At 31.6% G+C, this 26,620-nt stretch overlaps 1 protein-coding gene across 1 annotated transcript in view; it reads left to right on the forward strand.

The window, feature by feature from the left end:
* Positions 1-25,584, forward strand: part of LOC139510877 (tropomyosin-like) — a 31,477-nt gene extending 5,893 nt beyond the window's left edge. The window contains exon 3 of the mRNA XM_071297419.1: positions 24,697-25,584. Within this exon, the coding sequence (XP_071153520.1) occupies positions 24,697-25,584 (888 nt within the window). The remainder of the gene's footprint in view (positions 1-24,696) is intronic.
* The last annotated feature ends 1,036 nt before the right edge of the window (positions 25,585-26,620 follow it).

Genomic DNA, 26,620 nt, shown 5'->3' on the forward strand with positions numbered 1-26,620 from the left:
ATCATTTAAAAAATCTGATTGCAAATTTGATGCCATTTATTCATATTAAGCTTTCTTCTCCAACGCAAAATCAGATATGCTTGATAAATAACAGTAGATGTGATGAGATTATTAAAACTGTAATCAACAACCACTTTAAGTAGCATAAAGACTGAAACATTAACGTTATCTTTGTGATATTTTCGTTGAATAATCAAGACTTCTAAATACACTGCCTGAATTTACCATAGGAACTTACTTTAAATAGATTATAACTGTCCTCCCCGAAATTCAGATATTTCAGTTTTACACGGGAAGCTCTTCACATACATTTACTATAAAAGAGACGTTTTTTCAATTTGTTTTTTTCTTTTTCTTTTTAGACGGTGATATTCCTTTTGAACCCTCTGATATCACAACTCGTTTGATATGGTCGTGTCCGTGTCTGTTGTAAAGTTTTGAATTTCAATGAACTTAATCGATATGGTACTGGTAAATTATAGGGTCATTGGGTTCGATACCATGCATTATTAATAATGTAACGAAAACCTAGCGGTCAGGCTTTGGTGTTACACTATAAATGTGTAACCCTTAGTGTGTTGCTATAAGGATGTGTTTTATAACAATGTATAAGTATATATGAACTAAAGTTATATAAACTGGCGACCCATCACTCTTGTATCGTGGTACTTTGTAGTATTCTGGTAGATCTAAGGATGGTTATGTATAGGTTTTTGTAGTACTTTGTGGTATTCTGGTAGATCTTAGTTTGGTTCCGTTTAGGTTTTTGTAAGAATAACAGACTCGTTAAATAAAAATCAACTTGTATTTACTTTAAGATGCATTATATATCAACAATTCATACAAATAGTATATTTCTCAGCAGTATTCTATTATAACAAATAAATACTTTATTAACCTTAGAATATCGTAAAGAAAATGGATAGCAGAAATATAAATACCTCGAAAGTTTAGTTTGGTAATCGGCAAATGGTAAATCAAATTCAATTTCAAAAGATAACGTTTCTCTCGAGAAGTTATTCTCTAAATGCAACTTGTTAAATAATTAACAAGCTCACATTATACGGAAGTAGTCTGATTACTACTTAGTCTGGTAAATGGTTTCGGTACATGTATATATTTAAATACACCTTATCGCTATTTGTCCGCCATTACTGGAAATCACACAGGTTCCCGTAAAATTTTGACGTCATAAAGCAAAATATCTGACGCCACAATGGAAAGTGATTGTTGTGTGCGTCAAAAGTTCATGCGGCCGGGATTAGCGATAAGGTGTATCACTTGGAATTAGCGTGTGTTACTTGCCCATGGTAAAGTCGTACTGAAGTCTTATCCGTTTTCTCCGCCGTATTTATACTTAGGTAAACCATTTACCGAAATGGAAACCATTTACCGAAATGGTTTACCATTTACCATTTTGGCTTACCATTTACCTAAATTACCGAATCCAAAGCCGACGTCATAACAAAAATAGGTTATGACGTCATTGGGTTGTACGTCATTTGAAGTAAACAATTCACAGCTGTTCCGTTTGTAAAAACATAGACAAGAATAATAAAAAGTTAACAAACATAGTTACACAAGAAATATATAGTAGGAACAGTCAATTAACGGTACGGTTTTAACAACATCATCACACAATTTTAGGGAAAACAAGTTCCATTTCAAAGGACCCTCATTTCGTAACAATATCTTTGACTAAATTCTCCAATCGATAGAAAGATTTTGTTTGGAAGTGTGGTTGTATCTGTAGAAGACTAATTACAAGCAAGATAGCACATCCTCGGCAGTATATGTCAGCTGTCGATTAATTTCCATCCGGGAAAACAATGTTTTGTCTCCATAATCATCCTTTTATACTGTTTTGCCAATGCTGAACATGTCTTGCAATAGTATACATTTCAAAACAAATGTCTTGTGGATGGAATTATTTATGCACTGAACTGTTATGTAGGGGGTCGAATAATTGTACACAGCAGCTGAAACAAAAGACAAGTTAATTTAACATGAAAATTGATGCAGGAGGATTGTGAAAATAAATAACTCAGCCTTGATAATCACAAAAATAAATGGTTTGTTCTGTGGTAGTTTGAAAATAAATTACCTGACTTGCAATGTATTGAAAATAAATAACTCAGCAGGTCTAATCGAAAGTATGAGATGGTACCAAATTCTGCATAAATTCATTTTAAAAAAAAAATCGCCTTCGGCAAACACTGCCCAAATTGTTTAAAAATAAAAGTATAAATATTATTTAGATATACTTGAAATGTCTGTAAATTGGCTTCATTTAACTTGAGGTATGTTTTCTCAGCAACACTTACCTCACTTTTATTTAACAGGGCCGTAACTACATTGAGGCAAATGCCTCAGGTAGAAAATTTCAAAACCAAACGCTTGTCTCCATATCAAATTGTTTTCACGTCGAGTGTCTTGCAAGAAGCAACTTCTGTTCTCCCTAAGACGTAGCCCCTGAGTTTTCGAGATCAATGTTTCTTATTTATTTTTCTTTTGTTCATTGATTGCCCTTCTGTATTTTGTTAGTGTTGCATTCCTTTTGTAATTTAGTAATTTTGTTTTTAACTTGATCATGAGTTTAAAAAACAGAAGCCTTAGACTTCAACTATATGAATTACATTTTTGCTTTATCATGCATATTGGCCTATTGATGTTGTCCCTAAAAACTTAAGTCTTACACTAGCTGAATGTATACATTTTGCTTTGAGACCAAAAATGAGAAAGGGTCCGTGGAACACCCAGAAAGCATGGTTTTGCGTCAATTCTTCTTAAGCTTCTTGTGCTTTTAGTGGCTCCAAAACCCCTAAAAAAAAATTTGACCAGAGTTATTTAAATGAGTAAAGTCACATGGTACAATAAAACAGGTTTAGAGCACATGTCTAATGTTTTTGTTTTGAATGGAAGGCTTTTACACTACTCATACGTACTCCATTGAGTATTTTATATTAAAATAAATTGAAGTAACATAGAGACCTAATGAGTAACTTTTTTTATTATAGGTTTAAAATTATGATATGCATAGTCAGAGTTCGTATATATCATACATTAACATACAAGAAGAAAAAAAATATTTATCTTTAAAAATGAAATTTTAAGAATTATTTTTTGAAGATTTATAGAAGTCAAACGGACTATACTATTGAATTACATCGTCTTCCTTATCATTATTCGCAGACAGTTTTTCCGTATACATCATGTGCATTGTTCATGTGATTTGTGATTTAATTTGCAATTAAAAAGTGTTATGAACAACATTAATTTTACTGATAGAACATGTAAAAATTACCTGCAGAAATTAAAAACCGATGATATTCACGTAAATAATATCTAATAATTTTGATTCAGGTACTTGGCCATTTCTACCATGAATGTTTTGGTTGTTTTCATTCTACTTTTGCATTCACGATGTTAATTTCCTACAACTTTTTTGTCAATTTTCGAAGATTTGTACGAGTATAAGGCTTGAAAGTTGTGTGTGGTTTGTATATAATTATATGAAATAAATACAAGTGACGATGAATTATACGGAGAAATAATCCGCTTCTACGGTTCTTGCAAAATATGGTCGTCAGTAAATCTTGCCGGCATTTCGTATACATTTTAAAACACAGTGAACAATTCTACAATGAAAGAACATTAAGTCTCCTTTCCTTGTACGATACATACTCATAGCGTCGATATTTGAATATTTGAATATTGGTAATTAAAAATGTAATGGTAATTAAGTGTAATGCATTACAATTTTCCATGTAATTGAATGTAATATGTAATTGAGCATTTTTTTAATTACATGTAATGGTAATTTAATTAATTACATTGAAAAAAGCATGTAATGCTCAATTACTTTTGTATTACATTTCAATTACATATACTTAAGTCTTTTATGGTGTTACAGTTAAGGATTTGTGTTTAATAATATAAATTGTAAAATTATATATATTATTCAAATATTAATATCAATGCTTTTTTAATACATGAAGTCTGTAATTTATTCTGAAGTTTTTATATCTTTTATCTGACCTACAGAATTTTTTGAATAGTCTTATAATTTAAAAAATGTGATAATCATATATAAGGGTTGTTCAGTTTTTAAGAAAGATCTTTACCTAAATAGGTTGATAAGTAATAAACACCTTGTTAAGCAAAAACAATAAAATGTGTCACTGTGAAACATCTTTCTGAGACAGTTCATTTAGAATTTAAAATCACTGCATACAATCATTTTGTCAAATTAGTATACACAAAAGGATTATGGAAATAAAAATTAACAGCTGTAAAAACAAACAGCAATTAATCAGATTAAAATGTCCACAGGCAATGCCCTATATTACAGATATTTTATCTAATTAGCAAAATATTGCTAATATTTAGACATTATATACATTGTTTGTACTAAAAATTATTTTCAATATTGTACCGCACACTTTTTTATATTTTAAAGTAAAATAAAAAAATATTTTAAATTCATTTATAATTTCTTTATTCATATTATGTTTAATTCAAATGAGTTCATTTCTGAGATGTCAAAATACCCCTTGATGTATTAGCAAGTTAATAGGAACAAATTCCCTCTCCTATCAATATAATGATCTTCTAATCATAAAACTTCCATGTCCTGATCAAGCAATATCTTGCACAACATTAGCTCCTGTCGAAAGACTCTTTACAATTGCTGTTTTCAGACCAGAAGATCCAGACTAATTGACAAAACATTAAAATAGCTAAATTAAATGATTATCAAATGCAATGCTTAAACTATGCTTACATGAATATTTTACACATGCATTATATAAACATGTAAAATATTGTTAAAAAATATCATGATGAAATGTAATGTGTAATCTAATTAATTACTTTAGTAAAGTAATTGTAATTTAATTAATTACATTTCAAAAACTGTGTAATGTGTAATTAGTGTAATTGACCATTTTTGCAATGTTATGTGTAATTTAATTAATTACATTCCAATGTAATTGACCCCAAGTCTGATTGGAACATTAAATTGCTAAGCCAAGAGACCAAATGTTTTAAGAAAATACTTGTTTATTCGCAACATATATTTCAACTAATTTTTAATTCTCATCTAACTAACAACAATAACGTTCCCGGTAGAAACAATCCAAACTACACTCCGACAGCAACATTTCGTATTTATTTAATCGTCAATTAGTAAGAACTTGCAGTAAAACATGCATGCTGCAACGCATTCCATCAAAAAGTTCTTACTTCGAGGCAAAAGTTTGGATGCTGGTAGAGTCAGTGTCAGAATCTATCATGCTCACTATAGTAAATATACGTGTTGTACATGTATATATATATATATATATATATATAGTATATAGAGCGAAAAGACGTGCAGACAATCCAATACCACCAGGTCAAACCAAGGGTTGTTGTTCAGTGATTGTCGTCTGTTGATGGGGTTCATAGATGTTTCACGATTTTTCTTTAATTCCTAGATTAGACAGTTAGTTTTCCTGCTTGAATTATTTTACACGAGTCATTTTGGGAGCGTTGTACTTTTTTGTTCTGTGTACTATAACCTTTAATTTTTTTTATACATTTTGAATTGATAGAGAATTTAAATGTCTTATGGACACTCATACCACATCTTCTTATTCATATTACTTCGTAAAAACATACCGATATTGTATGTCACAGCTTCTTTACTTCTGCATCGCTTGCTTAACACTTTCACAACTCGGCGCAAATTTTACAGGAATTATTCGCCAAAACAGGAACATGATAAAACATACCATATCAAGTGCACGTGAATATAAATACGCTCTCAAGGGACACATTCAATAATGTTTGCATATTGCAAAAGATCACGAAGAAAATCGTTCTGCATTTAAGCCCCAACAAACAGGCTATCCTAAACAACGGAAATAAACCCCGAGTCATGAAATTTTAATAAAACGATAAAAGGACAAAAGAACAAGTATTCAAAAACTACTCACAAAATGAAAACTAAGTAGTAAAAGCCCTTTACCGAAACAGAAAGGGAAGCCGATACTGCTCCACATGTGCCCGCCGTTGTATGTATCTTTTATATAAAATAAATTAATAAGTTTTACCAAGGATTTGTATAGTTACTATACAAATCCTTGGTTTTACTAAGATAAATTCTAAAAGTTATGGCACTGATTTTTCAAAACGAGGTCGTGTCACGGTGGATTCAAGCTTTGCACCTGGTCAAACTTAAAAACTTTAAAATTGGTATTTGCTTCTTTTCCGCTGTTTATACGCAACTTTTCAAAAATTACAATATTCCAATAATTTAGCGCGCTTTGTGCATTTCAATGCCAAGACCAAATTTCAAAATTCCAAGACGTTAGAAACGTAACAATATTACGACGTCACCGATAATGTCAGATTTGTTATAGTTATTGACCAAGCAAGTCGGTATATTGTATTTAATCTGCACGGCTTAGGTGACCCTGATTAACCCGAACGACGTAGGAGTTCGGGTTAAAGGGTCACACGAGCCGGGCAAATTAAATCCAATATACCGATTTGATTGGCCAATAACTGTTTTAACACATGACGCCATCAATTTACCGGTGAACGTTTTAGAAATATGCAAACGATATTCCGAATTCCACGGGAGGCTCCTAGAAAAGTTTCTTGTAAAGTAAAGAAAGGTGGAAAACATGTAGTAAGAGGTTGGTTAGTTTTAAATAATTATTATTTTTATATTCAAGCTTCTTCCTAAATTGTTACATTATATGCGATTTAATTGTAAATTTTTTCTATCGTTTCTGTTAAATTTATTTATACGTTATTTTTGCAATCAGTGACGATTTATTGTACTTTAATATCTGTGTTATTGAGTGACGATTAATTGCTATTCTTTCCTTAATGATATGCTTAGAGGAAAATGTTTGTACATAAATTTAAAATGTTTAAATAACAGAAACAACGTTTATCTTTTTTAATCTTTAACGCCCCCCCCCCCTTTTTCTCCCTTTCCCCCGAACCAAATTACAATCGATACCCAAATAGTCCCTTTATAGGAATAAATATGCCAAATATTGTAATGAATAATCAATTTCATTGAGTCTAAAACTTATTCAAATCAGATTTCATCTAGTTTGAATATTCTTAAATACATGATTTCTTGTTTGGCACTGAGTTCAACTCCAATATTAATTGATTAAAAACTGTCAGTTTATCTATGAAAGGTGTGTGGTTTACTCTGGGCACTCCGGCTCTCTCTACCAATTTAAACTGGGCGCCCCGAAATAGCCGAAATGTGGCGCTGCTTAAAAGTGACGTTAAAACACCAACAATCGATCCATTATTTTTTTTCTTATTTTGAAACAACGATGTTTGTAAATGTACAAGGTGTTTTATTAATCAACTATTTTGTAACTTCTAGTCAGATGGCGGGTTCGGTTTTTTTTTTGGGGGGGGATAGGTTGTTCATCCTTGAATCGTTGATATTTTTTAATCTAATAGAATACATGTAACACCCCTTTCAGAATCCAGGAAACGCCCCTAAAGGTAAAAATAGATTTGAACTGTGCAGTATATCTGAGGTAGTTAATGCACACCTTAGCTGTGCATTATTCAGATTATAGCACAGTAAGAACAAAGAGATTTTACCCATGTCATGTGTTAATTAACCTTAACGTTCCTAATGCGTTTGTTACTCTTTCTCCATGTATAGGACGCATCGAGGGACGCATACGATTTATTCATCAGTTGGATTGTGTCGGTTGAGTAAAATTGGGAGAGGAGCAATACAAAGTAGTAGTATGTAAATAAAATATATGAATTTGACTGTCGTAATAATAAAATCAACTTATTTTCAACATTTTTAAAAGACATAAAGCCGTATTTGTGCTAAAAATATGATAAATATTTGTACCAATTAAGGGCCAAAATTTTGGCCTTGTGGCATTTTTCAAATATTTCTTAGGCCAATAAATTGGCCCTATGGCACAGAACTCGTTAAAAAAAACAATGGCCCAAAAGTGGCGCCGTGGCATTGAACATAGTAAGAAAAAAATGGCCTTAAAGTGGTCCATGGCACAGAGATGGTTAAATGCAAAATTATTCCAAGCCGTTCAAAATTAAGTTATAAGATGGACCTGTTAATTCAGAAAGGTCACTTTAATTTCACTATAACAAGATTCAATAGTTTATTAAAGTCTCACCACATACATACAAGTATAAACACAATATAATATCAAGTACACAATATAAAATTTAGAATGCATGTGCCATTCTTAAAAGAACTATGAGAGACTGTTATATACAATTTTAAAACAACAGAATTAAAACATAAGTTTTGTTATTTATACAAAACATAAAAGTGCAATATCACCATGCACATCCAAGGATAAAACCTGATACATTTTGTACATGTACTTAATAAAAATAACTGAAACAGTTTGATTTTTAACAGTATAAGATACTGTTTCATCGTAATAAAATATTATTGCAGGTTTTGGCAACAGAACTACAAACATTTTCATTCTTGAACAAAAATATAAATTTTTCATCATCTCAAAATCTCGTAATTAGACATATCATATCAATTTTTATTGAATTTTTTGGTAACACAAGTCTAAGCCAAATGAAGCGAGTGACTGGTGAAACATAATGATTACCCAATTCCTTATAAAATGCATGCATAAATCAAAAACTGTCTTTTGCGCATGATTTCATCATGTTTTATGCATCCATATCGTATAAATAAAGGCAACAGTAGTATGCCGCTGTTAAAAACTCATAAATCGATAGAAAAAAACTAACAAATTCAGGTTACAAACTAAAACTAAGGGAAACATATTAAATATAAGAGGAGAACAACGACACCACATTGAAATGTAACGCACACAGAAACGAACTAAGCATTAGACGAAATCCGATGAGAATAACAAATATAACAAATATAACATCAAAACTAAATGCATGAATTTGGGTAAGAAAGGTACCGCGACACGTCTTATAATAATGTGAATTTACACTTAAATATAAAAGGAAACAAACGACACGAAAGAAACACAACGTTAAAATGTAACACACACAGAAACGAACTATAATAGAACAGTGGCCATATTCCTGACTTAGTACAGGACATTTTGTAAAGAAAAAAATAGTGGGTTGAACCTGCTTTTGTGGCATGCCAAACCTCCAGCTTTAATGGCAATGTTAAATATGACATTAAATCGAAAACACAGCATTACAGAACTACAATACAAATAAATAGGAGAACATATTGGACAAAGAAACACACGAATAATAGCTAACAAAAGGCACCAAGAATAAAATTTAATACGCCAGAAGTGCGTGTCGTGCACACAAGACTTACTAGTGACGCCCAGATACAAAAGTTTGAAAGGTAAAACAAGTACAAAGTTGAAAAGCACTGAGGAAAAGTTCAAAAAAGTTGTGCCAAATACGGCTACGGTTTTATGCTTGGGATAAGAACATCCTTATTATTTAGAATAATTTATACTTTTGAAAACAGTAAATTTTATAAAATGACAATATAAAAGATATACATGATCAAGCTGAAGCATTAACTAATTACAGAATAAAAACGGAAAAATTACATAAACCACCATAATCTAACACAAAAATAGACACCCCCGAGTTAGTCAAGGCCTCAACGCAAAATGTGACGTCACATTTGAAATTGTAAAAAAGGACAAAAAATGACGTCAAATTTGAATTTTTGAAACAACACACAAATGACTTCACATTTGAATGACTAAAGCTATTTATCAAAAATAAGATAGAATTAAGATTGTCGTTAAAAAAATCACTCGCTCATTGTTGATGTTATGATATGACAGCTAATTAATGGTCGTGTTTTGAAGCCGAAATTGACCGATTGTCTCTTTTGTAAACATCAAACAAGCATGATATTGAGGAAAGCACGTGTATAACATGTACAAGATATAGTTTATTTCGATGACGGACACGGTTTTACGTTATTCTCTCTGCCAATTTGGTTTACCCCTTCGCACTTGCGACATGCGATCACCGGATTTTTTTTTACGAAAAAAGTCACGCTGAGGTCACTGCTTCGTTAAAAATGTCGGTAGATGGTTGTCTGGGAGCCAACAATAAAAAAAGGACTTCTAAATTTTCAGAATAAAGTATATGTTTATAAGTTCTATAATAAAAAAAATCAATGTAGCAATTTAGTTGAAAAACACGTGTATATTTGTTTTTGATTTGAAGTTTCATATGACTTTTAGACCAAAAAAGTTTCACCACAACATATATTTTAGACACATTTTAATTCTCAAACAAATGCATATTGTTGCCAAATATCTTTTTGAATAAAGCTGTTTCTATTGCTCTAATATTATTAACAAGATTCTTAAAATATGGCTATTTCATCAAAATCGAACGCAATGCAAGAAGTTCAGAGCCCTTATTTAACTGTAAAAATATAAAAACTGATTATTGAATGTGGTCTTCTTAAAAATATTATAAATTGATAAAAAAACAAAATGATTCGAATGTTTATATTGGAAAAAGTAACCGGCATTGTGTAAATGATAACAATTATTTTATTTCTTAAAAATCAAACTGTTGAATTTTTCCGATGAGAGCAAATTTTGACTTTTGGCCGAATTTTTAACATCAATTTTCTTGTTGTAATCTTGTTGAAAGCTGCCCTGTATAGTTTATATTTTGTATTGTTTGATACCAAATAAATCAAAGACAGACAAACCAAAGTTGGTAGGTTTAAGAAATAATTGATGCAATCTATACTTGAGTGCAGTTTTAACATGGGTAGGAATTTTATTCGTAATTATTTTTGCCCGAGTAATAGCGAAATTCTACAATAAAATGTGTAATAGTTCAGCGAAAATGGAAGTCATACTTAACTCCTAAACAAATAAATGAACTAAAATTAATTGACATACAAGACTATCAAAGGCCAGAGGCTCCTGACAGGCGGCCTGTAAGATTTAAAAAGAATGCATAATTTTAAAATAGTCGAAAACAAAAATTGTCTGTCCAATGGAGGCCCAAAACATGATGAACGGTTGTCTCTCATTTAAAATCAATGGGCTTGTTCAAACATTGAGCCTCGAAGCCGATATGGGAGTCTCGGGATGATACCAGGGCCAATATGGAAAAGGGCATGTTATAATCTATACATATAGAGAATATCATATGGCTTTTTCAATATCGCATCCTTATCAACCCGAGACACCAATATAATCCGAAGAGCTCTGCTCGAGGGATTATATTGGATGAGGGTTGATATGGTGTGTGATATTGAAAAAGCCATATCATATAAACTTTATTATATACATATACCTCAAGTAGACGTTTTTATGTAACATGACGTCATACAGATAAGGAGATTTGAAATGACGTCATACAAATTATAGGTTTGACATGACGTCATACAGATTAGGAATTTGATAAAGCCTTTGCAACAATCGATGACGTGACGTCATACAGATTTAAGGTGTGATAAAGCTTTTGCAATCGTGCTGATATCGATATCATCACGGGTGGCTGATACAGCACGCTTAACATTGATTTTACTACACATACAATATATCTGTATTTACTACTAAGAATATAATAAAACTTATTATTAGAGATTCAAGCTCAGGATTATTTATTTGTGGAAAACAGAGATGGGTCCGATTACTTTCAATGTAATTGATTAAATTACAATTACTTTGTCATTTGTACGATTAAATTAAATTAATGATTACATATCTTCTGAAAGTGTCTGATTAAATTAATGATTACATTGAGAAAGTAATCATGATTACATCTGATTACAATGAATAAAAAAAACACATTTTAAATGATGTGAATGAATTAACGTTTAATACAACTATAGCACTTTTACCAGAGGATTTTGTTGTATATATATAAAATGATAACTTCAAACTTCATCTATTTAATAAACCACATAAGTTCACTACATACATACATGTACATGAACATTGTATTACTGGTTTTCACCCATTACACTTTATCATCATTGATCTCTGAATTAGTTTGACTTCAATTGAATATATCTTTATTAAGAGTTTACTGTTTGTCTTCTGACCTCTTCCATACTTTATATGTATTTCAAGGTGCGGTTTATGGAAGTTAAAATATGGATGAAATAAAGTGAAATAAAGTTACCAGTTAAAAACTATGTAAAATTTTAATAGAATTGTTTAATCAAATTGTAAAAAAAATAAAAAAATAAAAATCATTGAATTTAACATGTCCAGACCAAGTACTTACTATTAATTTGCATATTTGAAACAAGATATATTTGTCCACCTTTTATATAGTTTATGCTAATTAGATAAATTTTCACATGTCTGATTAATCTTTTATATTGTCCCACAGCTAAACTCAATTGGTAATTACAATAACAACAAACCTTAATTGGTTTCCTACCTGTCAATTCAAAGTTGACAAAAATCACAACCTTAACAAAAGATTATAATTCAGGATTAAAGAAAAGTAAAATATTACTTGCATATAACAGATATTATAAATTTTAATATGTACATTTGTACATGTACATCTTTAAATTGTGAATATATGTACACTATCTTTTTAATAATTGTATTATGTTTCTTTTTAGGCTAATGATGTCTTTTCAATATTGTAACAGTTTATTTTTTACTGAAGTATACAAATCAATTAACATGTGTTCATAAAGTAAACCAAACAATCGTAACATGTTAAAATATTTATTAAATAGGAATAACAAAAAGGTTCATTTATTGACCATAAACAGTTTAAGATTTTTTTCATTGTAATCAGAATGTTATAAAAAAAGTAATCAGGATTACAGGGTATTTTGAAAAGTAATTGATTAAATTAAATTACATGTAATCAGATTTTTGGCTGATTAATGATTACAGTGATTACTTGAAAATTGTAATCAATTACAACTGATTAACGATTACAATTACAATTACCCCAAGTCTGGTGGAAAAGACGTATAATAGTTTTAATATTTAATTTTTACGCTATTTTAATTTGTAAATATGTATTTGGTATAATATAGTGTCTCGTAAGTCAGTTTTTGGCTGGATATTAGTCTTTTTTTATGTATGTATATTGTGTATGAATTAAATTTATTGCAATCAATGTGACACTTTAATAAACAAATTATTTATTTATTATTTTATAGATGAAAATGATTTTATTATTGTACAAATGTTGAATATTGTTATTTTTTTGTAACTCCTACAACTAGGTTATTTTAGAAAAAAACAATTTGCTGAATCTTTTTCACAATTTGGTTTTTGAAAATATACTTTAATCGGCTGTTGTTTATGCACTTATCATGCTTATGTTGCTATTTAAAGTTCGAAGAAAAATCAATTTAGATTTGAGTAAACCGAATGTTTTTATAGATAAGAGAGGGGAGAAAATAAAGACTGGCAGGTTGTTACAAATTTTTTTACAAAATATACATGATATTGCTACCTTTTTAAATGCGATCTTTAAGTCTTGATAACTTAATTGTGACATTTGCACTAAAATTGAACATAGTCAGAGGCTAGGAGGAAAACCGTTGACGAAATAAAGCTTTAGGTGACCCGTCTTCAGTCGCTCGTGGTGTTGGTGTTGTTGCATCCGTTTCACAGCCGCCAATTCGTGTCGGCGCGAAATCTGGCCCTACTCCAAGAGTCATCATATCAAAAGCCAGAGACATTTTGTGGGTCGTATGGGTATTGGGCTAGAGAATACAATAACGGAGGGTTTAACAACTTAACAGCCCCCAGTAGATCTTCAGAATAAAAGAAATTGACAGACTTTACAAGTAGAAAGCTTAGAAAATTTCAATGTTGTTTTGATTATGAATCAGGTTCATCTTTTTGATTTGATAAATGTACATAACAGACAGACGCATTCCATTTATTTTCAGGAAAACATCTTTACTTTCTTATATTAATCTAGATATAATTAATTCTGATTATAAGCTTCCATTTTTCAAGGAACATAAAAGGGTATTTTTGAAAAATAATGAATCTGTATATGATAATTAAAATTTTGTAGGGAAAGCAAAACAGGATTTGTTAGTTTGTAATTTAGTCAAAACGGAGTCGAATGCACCGTTTAATGTAAATCATTTAACGATATCTATAAGTCAATCGGGCAAAGGTCGTTTGATTTTAGATTTGTAAACAAACATGTACGTTATTTAAGGTTACACCATGTGGATATTTTTCTTTTCATCAAACTTACCTGGGCTTTTCCATGAAAATTTATGTCATCACTCTTTTGTCGATTGAGCTATTACCAGCAGGGTATATGTTTACAAAAGTAGTTCGTCTTTTAGTAAACATTGACAAATAGATAGAATTAGAGAAGATGATTGCTCGGCATTAACAGAGGATGATTAGGTATGTGCCCAACAAACTATACTGGAGAAAGAGAATTTGATTTTGTGTGGCTTGTACCAAATAAAGACAAGACTGTACAGAATTTAGTTAGTTTGGTTTTATATGGGATTTAAAGTATTGTCATTTTCAATTACTTCCAGAGAAATTGGCAAATCTGATAGATAAAGCTTGAACTATTTTAGACGAGCTTCGTAGAGTGAAATAAAAGGATACTTGCGAAATTTTGTGGTTAAAAAATTTTGTTTTCCCCCGCCTATATGATATGTCAGTAAGATTTTGACTATAGTGCCTCACAAGATTTTGTGAGGGAATTCGATGTTTGCTATACCACTGTTTATTTCAACGCACTTTATGACAATACTTCCGAACCAATCAAAATGGATTTTTTGCAGTGTTTTGAGAAATGATTTTACTTTGTAGAAACGTATTGTTTTGGAAACATTTTATGTTTTATAAGGATAAATTTTCTGTATAAAGTCAATAATTATGTGAACTTTTGAAGCCCAAACTTTGTATGGACTTTAAAAAAAACATAAATGAAAGATACAAAAACTGTACCAATACAGAACGGCATAAATTTTCTGTATAAAGTCAATAATTATGTGAACTTTTGAAGCCCAAACTTTGTATGGACTTTAAAAAAAACATAAATGAAAGATACAAAAACTGTACCAATACAGAACGGCATGTTAATGAAATTATAGCAACACTTTTGGTTGACAAATTTTTATTCGTTATCGCAAAAAAGTAAATTTTGAATATCTTACATTTTCTCCCTACCCAGTTTACCCCTATTATTATTGTTATTAAATATAACACAATTTGATTGGGTTAACTTATTATTAGTTTACCTTCAAACTGTTGATACTTTTCATACATGACTATAATTGATTAAATCAGAACGTGCATGAATGTGTCAGTAACTGAAATGACCTTCAAACTGGACATTGGATGAGTCCATGTTATGTTTCATAAATGGAAGTATAGGTATGAAAGGTAAGAAATGTCAATTCTCTTATTTCACAAAAATTTCAAAATACACAGTTAATACATTATTTTTTAAAAGTCAATTACGGAGAAAAACAGAAAAAGTTTACAAATAAGACGTTTTATTCCAATCAACAAGTCATTTTGGGAAAGAAATGCCGAAATACACTTTACACACGGCTACGTCAGGTAAAATTATTATTCATCTTACAAAAAACAACATTTTCCAGTCTCATTGGAACATGCTAATTACAATCAATCAAAAACTAAGAAAGTCATTAAATAAAGTCAAAATATGTCCGATCTACCTATTTTTGGAGCAAAAAAGTCAATACGATCGTTTTAAGGTCGATTTCGTCTACCTCACAAAATCTTGTTAGGCACTATAAATGAACTGTTTCAGTAATCAATAGACGAGATGAGTGGGATCAAATTATAGACTTCAAAGTTTACTTAGGTTCTATAATTGAGATTTTAATAGGAGACAACATTTTGTTAGTTTAACCCTGTGACAAACTTGCGAGAAAATCAGATTTTAACGAGCATGTTTACTGACGCAAGCAACAATGGGCAATGGTGCAGCTGCAGCTTTTGTAGTTCATTCATACAAAGGCGGTTATTACCGTATGAACCTGTCAAAAGTTCCACTTGAAGAGAATTGAAAGGTGTTGAACTGTCAATAGACAGCTTAAAGTATTTAATATAAAATATTTTGGAATCTTGTATGATAATCAAAATAATTTTTGATTATTCAGAAAGGCGGCAAAGTACCAGGATTCAAATGTTGTCTTTGTTAATGTTTGATATTTGTGTTCCGGTTAATACTTCGTGTAATACTTCGTTATATCCACAATTGCATCAATGGCATCTCGAGAGAAGTTAACATAAATGCAGATGCTTTTGGCAGAATCATTGGCATTGATGATTGGGGTGTTTCGTTTGAAATTTTCAACTGCATAGATAGACTATTGGGTCTTCATACGGTTAATATATTTGCAAATATCAACAAAGTCAAACTAAAGATATTTTTTTAATTAATTTTGGAGCCCGAGTATTAAAGTAAAAAATTGAAAACAACACGTTTAATAATTTCATGCGTCCGAGGCGCTTTTCTGGATTTACCTTCATCAGGAACGCTCAAAGCCAAACATTTGAAATCCGAAGATGTGTAAGTACCGAAACCGTTGAAGAGCTGTGTGACAAAAGCACCTTAAATTGATAGCCAAATTCATCTACAGTCAACTTTGCTTGAGGGAGTTGAAACCTTAGTTTCTTAATAATTTCAAAATTTATTAACGAACAATTTCAAAAAAGTCTCAATATAATTGATGTCTTGAATTACTTGTAATTGAAATGGTGATACAATAGAATAGGTCAGTCCCTTCTGTTAATCTTGAACGGTTTGTCAGAGACGTTTTAGAATTTCATGAGATTGATAGAATACATGATGAATTATAATGAATATTTTGGATACATATTTTTCACCACTTAGTAACTTTTATTTTTGTAATGGATTTTATATATATAGGTAGAAGCTGTTTTTTACAAAAATATTTGTATTTTTGTTTTTATGTAGTACAGTAGCTATATGTGTTGTATTTATATTATACATTATTTTGTTACAAAACAGGACATTGATCAAGATCCTACTAGGTAGTTACCTTATGTTGTTTTGATGCACTAACATTTTGTAGCTTGTGTGACTTTAAGGCAGACATGAATTGTATTAAAGAAATAAAATTTGAGATGGTCACTGCAAGGTTCAAAATAGCTGGAGAATTTTTGCACATACATACGTTATGTTAGGTTAATCAAAGTCCATTAACGCATATCTGCTATATTGACCTTATTATGTTTTGACTGTTTACACAATGTCGTTAGATGTGTACTAATTTAAATTTTAGTTTAAACACGGTTTATTTAATGGTTTTAATTATCATAAACTAGCGTTTAGAAACTTAGTTCTCTAAGCTCTGTCCTATTAGTATTTTATGTTTTAGTATTGCCAATCTGATAAGTCATGTCCTCTACAACAAATTTGTATGGTGTATTTTTTTAAGGGTTAGCTGTGCCACTTCCCAGACTAGGAGAGTCAATTGCTCAAAAAAATTACCAACTCTTAATATTCTGCATATGTCCGTCTAATTGAATGATTGACTGTGGGTGTTTTTTTTTAAAATATGAACTTTCGATAAATTCATACTGATTTTTTCATCCGGGAACAGTTATAGCTGACATTAATTACAGTATAAATGTAGCTCATTGGGAAAATCGTACGATGAAATAAAGTTGCTCACAAGGATATCGTTTGGTTTCTGAACCGTAGCACCGTTACATGTAGCAAACACACCGCGTCAAACAATATAATGTTGTTTTAGTTAAGTTGTAGAGAAATTGTTTTAATCCACAAAAAAAGAAGAAAAAAAAACCCCCAATGAAAATAAAATAGAACCCGCCTTACCAAATCTTAGTGCTTTGGGTTATTGTACTAAATACCAACACAATTGTTCGGAAGGCAATTTTTAAATGAATACAATCTGGATATTATTTAACTTAAAGATTTTGTTAAGCATTTTACTTGATAAAGATTGTTAAAAAAATCATCTAAGATACCATGCTTTTCATTGAGTGCCATAAATTAATTATTTGAGTACAAAAAACTTCCTTGTATCTACATTTTTCGTAAAACTATATAAGGGAATATGGTGTCATCATGTCTTTGGTGGAAAGTTGTTACCTCCATAAACAAAATGAAACTAAGGGGCACCTACTTATTAAAGCTTTACACAAATTGTAAAAGTAAAAATACAGAAAGGAATGTCTTATATTAAAAACTAATGGAAATGTGGGTGTACATCAACCATTTAGTCCCTCAAGGACGCACATAGCAAAAACGTCTACAGGAAGAAATAATCTTTAACAATAAACAGATTTCTGTACAATATGGCGAGTTCATAATCGTACTCAACCTATAAAGTTGGGACGAATAAAGATGTAATTATGTACAATTTATTATTAACGCTTAATTCTCAAAACCAATAACACAAAAAAAATAGTTTGATATGAGACAAGCATGATCACTGACAAGCCTGCTGACTTATTAATATCAAAAACATGCGTGTGACCTTAAGAAATTAAATGCAATATATTTTGAATTAAAAACTGTAAACTCTTATCTTATATTATTGTTTATACTTTAAAGGGACACTAGCTACGAGACATATAAAAAATCTAAAGTTTGATTTTTTTGTTCAATCAATAATGAAAGTGAAATAGTGAAATAACAATTCGCTTTTTGCAGCCAAAAAGGTTCAATTTTGTCAAATTACGCTAAGAAACATTGATAATTAGTTATTTACTTGCAAGTGAATGAGTCGACCTCTTTAAATCCGTATTCATGTTTAACCCCTAGCTAGAGATTGACAACGCATGCATTGTACGTGTACTGGTTATTTAAAGAAAAAAAATGTCAACAATGAAGGTGAAACTACGGTAAATCATTTAATTACTAATTCGATGTACATAAAATCATTCTTATATGGTTAAAAACAATGAGAAACATCTATTTTTAATCAGTAAAATAAAATCAAACCGATCTATAAAAATCCAATTGCACGTGTTGGATTAATCTATTCATATCTTTATTTATGTTTACATCGTTTATATGGTCATCTGAGGTCAAATCGATAGTTACTTAGATGGCGTCTGGACTAAAATACACACGAAACGAACCTATATATTATCTACCCCCATGCTCTGTTAACTGTTTATTTTTTACTTTTGATAGTTTGGATAAAGGTTTTACATTGTTATAAATCAACTATGAGAATTTGAGTCAAATCGGTGACCATGAATTTGACAGCTAGTGTCCCTTTAAAGAATCATCCTGACGTAACATTTAAACAGATGGTCGGATAGTTTTTTTTTTTTTTTTTGTATAAAGTAAAGATATCTTCTAGAAAAACATGTTATAAGCGTGTAATATTTCAGTGAAAATTACTCGTGTATGTAAATTTAAAGAAAAATGATTGTTTTTGTTCATTAGGGGACGACCATTTGATATTCGGGGGAGGGGGGGACGATTTTGAAAATAAATAACTCAGCTTTGATAATCACAAAAACAAATGGTTTGTTCTGTGGTAGTTTGAAAATAAATTACCCGACTTGCAATGTATTGAAAATAAATAACTCAGCAGGTCTAATCGAAAGTATAAGATGGCACCAGATTCTTCATAAACTCATCTTTTTTCCAAACAAAATCAGGAAACACTTCCTAATCTTTTAATAGTAAAAGTATAAATATTATTTAAATAAAGTTGAAATGTCTGCTGAAAATTGGTTTCATTTAACTTGAGAGGTATATTTTCTGAGGAACGCAAACCTCAATTTTATTACAGGGCCGTAGCTTCATTGAGGCAAATGCCTCATGTAGGAAATTAAAAAACCCGCTTGTCTCCATATCAAACTGTGTTCACGGCGAGTGCTTTGCAAGAAGCAAATTCTGTTCTCCCTCCAACGTAGCCCCTGATTTTTCGGGATCAATGGTTCTTATTTGTCTTTTGTTCATTGATTGTCTTTCTGTATTCTGCTAGTGTATCATTCCTTTTGTAATTTAGTCATTTAGTTTTTTACTTGATCATGAGTTTAAAAAAAAACCAGCAGCCACAGACTTAACTATGTGAATTACATTTTGCTTTATCGTGCATATTGGTCTTTTGATGAAACTTAAGTCTTACACTGAATCTATACATTTTGCTTTGAGACCAAATATTGTCAACAAATCATTAAAACAGAATTTAAATTTTCAGATTAAGAAAGGGTCTGGGGAACACAGAAAGCATGATTTAGCATCATTTGTTCTATATCTTCTTGGGCCTTCAGCGGCTCCAAAACCCTTAAAAAATGTTTTTCAATACTTAACAAAAAGGCAAGTTACAACCAAACTTTTATACTGTGTATATATGCAATACATGAAAAATTTAGAAAATTCAATTCTGCATTGGATGATGATAAATTCTGTTTAAATGGTACATAATGACTTGACTATACATGTATTATTTACATTAAGAAATTATTTACAAATTGTATGTTTTCGAAAATTATAAATATAGCTGTAAAAATAAATAACCAGTCCCTTACTTTAATGAAAATGGAAAATCTTGCTTCAAAAGTGCAGAAAAAAGAAAATCTGTCCTCTTAGTTTAAAAAAAAAAAAACCGATCCAAAACAAATCCTCCTGCCCCCCTCCCCAGAATATCAAATGGTCGTCCTTTTATCTGTTCAAGTACATGATGCCATTTTCAAATCGATTCTATCTAATACAATTTTCATTATGTTTGCGATAAAACAAATCGTTGCAAGGGGTATAACTTTGAAAGGGGATGACGAAATGATAAGCAGGTTCATCTGGTAATACTAGTACTTCATGGTGAGGTCTGTACATTGCCGATATAAGGTCATGATATCTTCAAATAAAACGAAAAGGGGCATGTCACCTAGGTCTCAGGAATGGGTGATTCGTTTCCCATATAAAGACGACAATGGCAGCCTTTTCTGTTATTCCTCTGTCTATATCGTACACTTTGTAATGTATGATGGCTCGTTTCGAAGCCGATACATTTTTACATGTAGTCATGTGGTTTAAAGTTTTGGGGTACAAAGATCTATTTAATTCTGAAATTGGGTAACCACGCAAGGCCAAGAGTATTACCGTTCAGTCAATTACTTAAAATAGCATCATGTCTAATTTCATTGCAAATCGTTTTTTTAATTATTTAAAGTTTAGTTTTCCAATCACAAGCACATTAAGGATGTTGATCATCTGGTAATACTTCTTGAAGAGGTCTTTTGATGATCAGAATTTGGCCATGATAGACCTCAATAGAAATGGGAGGGGGCCATTTCAAAAAATTGTTGGAAGAAAGAAAAAAAGCAGAAAGTCTTTCCCAACATAGGGGAAAGATATTATTTAGAAGGGTTTTGATGTGTATGAAAATAAGAAGATGTTGTATGATTGCCAATGAAACAGCTCTTTACAGGAGACCAAATGACACAGAAATTAACAACTATACGTTACCATACGGCCTCCAACAATGAGCAAAGCTCATACCGCATAGTCAGATATAAATAGTCCAGAAATGACAAATGAACAATTTAAACGAGAAAGTTAACGACCCAATTCATGAATAAAAAATGAACGAAAACAAATATTTTACACAGCAACAAACGACAACCACTGATTAACACTCTTGAATTGGTACAGACACATACAGATTGTGGCGGGTTAAACTCGTTTATAGGTGCCAATCCGCCCCTAACCTGGGACATTGGTGTATCAGTAAAATATAAGAACAAACAATAAAAATAAGTCGAAACAGGCTTTATTCATCAGATGGATACACATAGAAAAAAAACATCTAACAAAAAACACAGAGTAGACGAGGGCGGGTACTTATATTTATTGATAAGGATTTATTATGTCCGATTTTAAAAATGGGAAACCTAAATATATTTTAGGTCATGAGAAAAAAAAAAGAAAAGGACCATGCGAAGTTTTTAATTTGAATTTTACATAAATCTGTGATCATATACTATACACAATTTCGAATTGACAAATATTACTATAAGGAACATGGGATCCTGGGACAATTGGTGCCATAAATAGTAATGCAGACTGTAAGGACAAAACATTAGCTTTAAGAAATACACAACAAATTGCAACAAAAATGATGATTTTATGAATAGATTGTCACAAAACCACAAGTCCAGTTTAAACACTAAAACGTGTCCATTTGAAGTATGGACCTTCTGAGTTCGTTATGCATGATACTAATGTCATTTCACGTCCATTGTAAGTCTGTTAACGTTATCCATAGTTCATTATTCAATATCGGGTGAGACCACCACGTGATTGGATGCAGGCCTCAACCCTGCGTCTCATCACTCCAGTTAGTCGTCGGATTTCCTGATGTGGTATTTGCCGCCATTCCCGGTGCAACGCTGCTGTCAACTGACGTAAATTTTGTACAGGTGGTTCAGTTGCCTGTACCCGACGATCTAACGTGTCCCAAATATGCCCTATCAGTTGCTTTGATGTTCCTTGGGGTATATATTGTATTTTTACGTCTCCAAACTCTCAATTTTCCATCTGCTACATACAAAAGTAACAGGCTCTCGTCTGACCAATGGATCTTGCGCCTGTTTCTCAAGTTCCAACCACGACGAGCTAAGCGCCATGCCAAACGCAGTTGTTGGTGGGACCCTTATTACCCTTCTTGACTTCAGTCCTGGTGATTTCAACCGGTTTCTCAAGGTTCTTGTTGATAGCTGTCTATGAGGTTACCATTCTCTTTTAAGGACATGACTTGTTGCGAATGGCATACATCTAACCAGACGTTGCAGTGCTCTGTCTTCACACTGCAAAGTTACCAATGGTCTACCGGATCTTTGCAAGTCTTTTACGTTATTGGTTTGGATGTGTTTCCGCACATTTGATGTTAAAACTAAAGTTGTTGATCACTATTTGTGTTTATCAATTAACGTTTATAGTCCTTTGAATTGGTAAATAAATCAGTATTCCGTCCAATAGCTCTATAAGATAACCCTTATGACGGCATGCCGATAATCTGCCATCTTTGAGCCTCCGATATTCGTCTTCGTACCATGTTCACAGAGTGTGAATAAAATTTTCAAATCGCCGGACTAAAATACTAAAATTTAAAGCGCGGGGAAACTGCACTTTTTAATTTGCATGGAAGGCATGGTTCACGTGCATGATACGTCGATATCTTAATTACCGGTAAAACCTGTATGTTCACTTCTTTTTAAAGGAACATTGGTCTTTTTAAAATCGATATTATATTCAAATTAACATTTTGGCCAAAAGAAATATAAATAGAGATTATCATATAGCGTCTTCAATATCGCATCCGTATCAAAAGAGGGACGAAAGATACCAAAGGGACAGTCCAACTCATAAATCTAAAACAAACTGACAATGAAAAAGACAAACAAACAACAGCACACATGACAAAACATACACAACTAAAGAATAAACAACACGAACCCCACCAAAAAACTAGGGGTGATCTCAGGTGCTCCGGAAGAGTAAGCAAATCCTGCTCCATATATGGCACCCGTCGTGTTGCTTATGTGATAACAAATCCGGTAAATAGTCTAATTCAGTAGGTCACATTCATGAAAGGGAAGGGGATTGTAGTTACGACGTAAGGAACATATCCGATATCATTTGTGAAACGGTTATTCCATAACGGGCAACCAACTCGTGATGGCGTCTGTAAAATTTACGAAGGGATGATTTCAACGTCACCATTTGGAACTCTTGGTTTAATAGCTTCCTTGTGAGCAGCAACCCTGTATCAAGAAAATCATGATAGTAAATGCAAGCACGGGAATATCGTATCAATTGGGAGATATATACCCCGTATGCATGTGCTGCCGGAATGTTGCTACTTAGAAATGGAAAGTTCACAATTGGAAAGCTGAAATCATCTCTTTTGTCGTAAAGTTTTGTTTTCAACCGACCCTCATTGTCAATTTCAAGATGTAAGTCAAGATATGAGGCCGACTTAGCTGTATCTGTAGTATCCTTTATCTCTAGCTCGATTGGATAGATGCGTTCCACATAGTCACCAAATTTGGAATTATTTAGTGAAAGAAAATCATCTATATAGCGGAAAGTAGAGTTACAGGATTTATTTGTTTCTATTAACTTTAAAAAAAAATCGTTACTATAGTAAACATTACAGTAAGCATTTATCGCCTTCTCTAACAAAGAGATTCGATTCTTTTGTTCTATTTCAACTCGGTTTCCGCCTGAACCGAACGTGTCATATTGCCAATTGTTCCAATTTCAAAGAATTGGTATTGGCATTACAGATGCTGCATTCATAGCATGAGACGCCTAACCAGCGTTAACAATGAGAAAACCCCATACTGTAGAGCAGGCATGTGGATTTCAGAAGGGTCTAAACTTATAAACGCTACAGTTTTTGCTCCGATTAGTAATCATTTAATTTCTTTAGGTTGTTTGAAGATTCAAAACGGATGTGCATGTTTTCACCAGTAAAAACATCAGGAACAACCTATCAATTTCATGCATTTATTCAGTAATTATGTGTTTACAATCAGTTGTGAAATAGATTACCTAAGCCGTATTTGGCACAACTGTTTTTGAATTTTGGGTACTTGTTTGGCCTTATAACTCTTTTGGTCTGAGCGTCTCTGATCAGTTTTATGTAGACGAAGCGTATTAAATTATATTCCTGGTATCTTTGATGACTTTTTAAAGACATTTATCACATTTCATTTGTAGAATTATCCACTTGATGGTACATCGGTAGTATGTCATACAAGGCAATCACAGCAGAAGGGAAAGAGAGACAGATCGCATACCACTGACATCCAGGATCCTCATGATGTTATTGATTTAAATGACGATATTTTACACCTGCTTCTGAATCAACGCAAAAAAATAAGTAGTTTACAGAGACAGCTATGGCAAACTGGGAATGATAATGCAGACCTCAGGGAACAAATGGATGGTATGTGGAATAAAATTAGAGAAATGGATAAAAGCAATCAACGACGCGATGACAAAATACGTAAACATGAAAGAAAACAAAATCAAGCTAATGAAGATACAAGGCGGAGTAAAGACAGTATGCAAAGTCAACTTCATGATCTGCGACAGGAAAAGATTATTGATAAACTAACAATTCAAAATGTAGAGAAAGATTTAGAAAATTTATCAAAATCACATAGAGAATCCTGTGAAAAAATAGATAAACGTTTTCATACCGTTAAAATAAACCAAACTGATGTAGAAAAACGATTGGAAGACCAAATTGATGGCGTGAGAATAAAAAACAAGGAGGAAATTTTAAAAACTCAAAAGCAAAATGAAGCTCAAATGGAGGAATTGTTGCGTATCATTCATTCCCTGAGAATGGTTAGTAAGGAAAATTGGGAAGGGAAATATTTTGCATCCAGCACAACAGAAAATGATGAAGATGAAAACATAGAAGAACAACTAGATAACGAGGAGCTTAGTTTATCGAAAGAAATTCTACCAGTATTTGGAGAAGATAATAATGCAAAGATGATGAACGAAGGAGATAAACAAAAAACGAAAAAAATTCCAGCATTTAAATCTAAACACACTATCGAACGTGAGCCTTTTGTATGTAGAAAAATTCCATAGGTATCACGAAATGTAAGTGATACAATTGATTAATAATTAAAATGTTAAAATGAACAAGTAGTAAACTTGAATTGTTTACATTTTCTCTTCCACTTTATTAAGATAGCCCTATAGATATATTCGTTTAATTTGTGATGACGTCTTGCGTCATTTATAATATCGTTAAAATTATTTTATTTTATATGAGAAAGAAAACCTTAAAATAGGCATTGTCTGACTTGAATACCGTCAACAAATAGTATTATCTGTAAAGATTTGAAGGAAAGTGCATCCCATCAAAAGGTGGGGGTATTCTATGTTTTCAGTGTGCAGCCCAGTTTTCTGGTGTTAAAAAAAAACTTTCAGTTTACAGGGACTTCTTTTTTCCTATTAAATTTATGGTATAAAATCTACAAAGCTCACCTTCTACATGTGATAAAAATGTTTTATGATAGCAAGTGTTTTTATTAGTTAAAAAATCAAGCTAATTTCTTTAAAGTCTGATTTGATGCTTAACTCACAACATAACTATTCCTTTGTTCAGTAATTCACACCTTGATCATCAATAATGAAATGACAAAAAGATAAGTTAATAACTTATGCATTTACATCCAATTAATAGAAATTTTTAATAGAAGTGAACATATTTCAGTTATAGTCAGTTACACCCGGAACATTCAGCTTGGTCAATTGATTCCTAAACAAAAGATTTGTATGCTTTGGAGTTCTCGAAAAAGAAGGCTTAGCTAATTCATGTATTGTTGTGCCTGAAATCCTTTTTAAAATATTTACAAATACTATTGGTGCAGTTAAAACGTGCCCTTTTGTAAATTTCGTGCAATAAATTTAAATAGAAAAAATCCTGTAAATTGTTTTTTAACCCCAGAAAACAGGGAATTCCCAAATTTTTCTGACTTTATTTTTTGTAATTTGTTTAATTTTGACATAGAGACAGAAAACAATCAAGCAGGATTACACACATGTACAGTTTCAAGTATGGTCTTAAAGATATTAATATTATATGACAACTCTTAAAAGCAAGACATTATATAAATAT

Source organism: Mytilus edulis, chromosome 2 (genome assembly GCF_963676685.1).
Source record: "Mytilus edulis chromosome 2, xbMytEdul2.2, whole genome shotgun sequence".
In the NCBI taxonomy this organism is placed as follows: domain Eukaryota; kingdom Metazoa; phylum Mollusca; class Bivalvia; order Mytilida; family Mytilidae; genus Mytilus; species Mytilus edulis.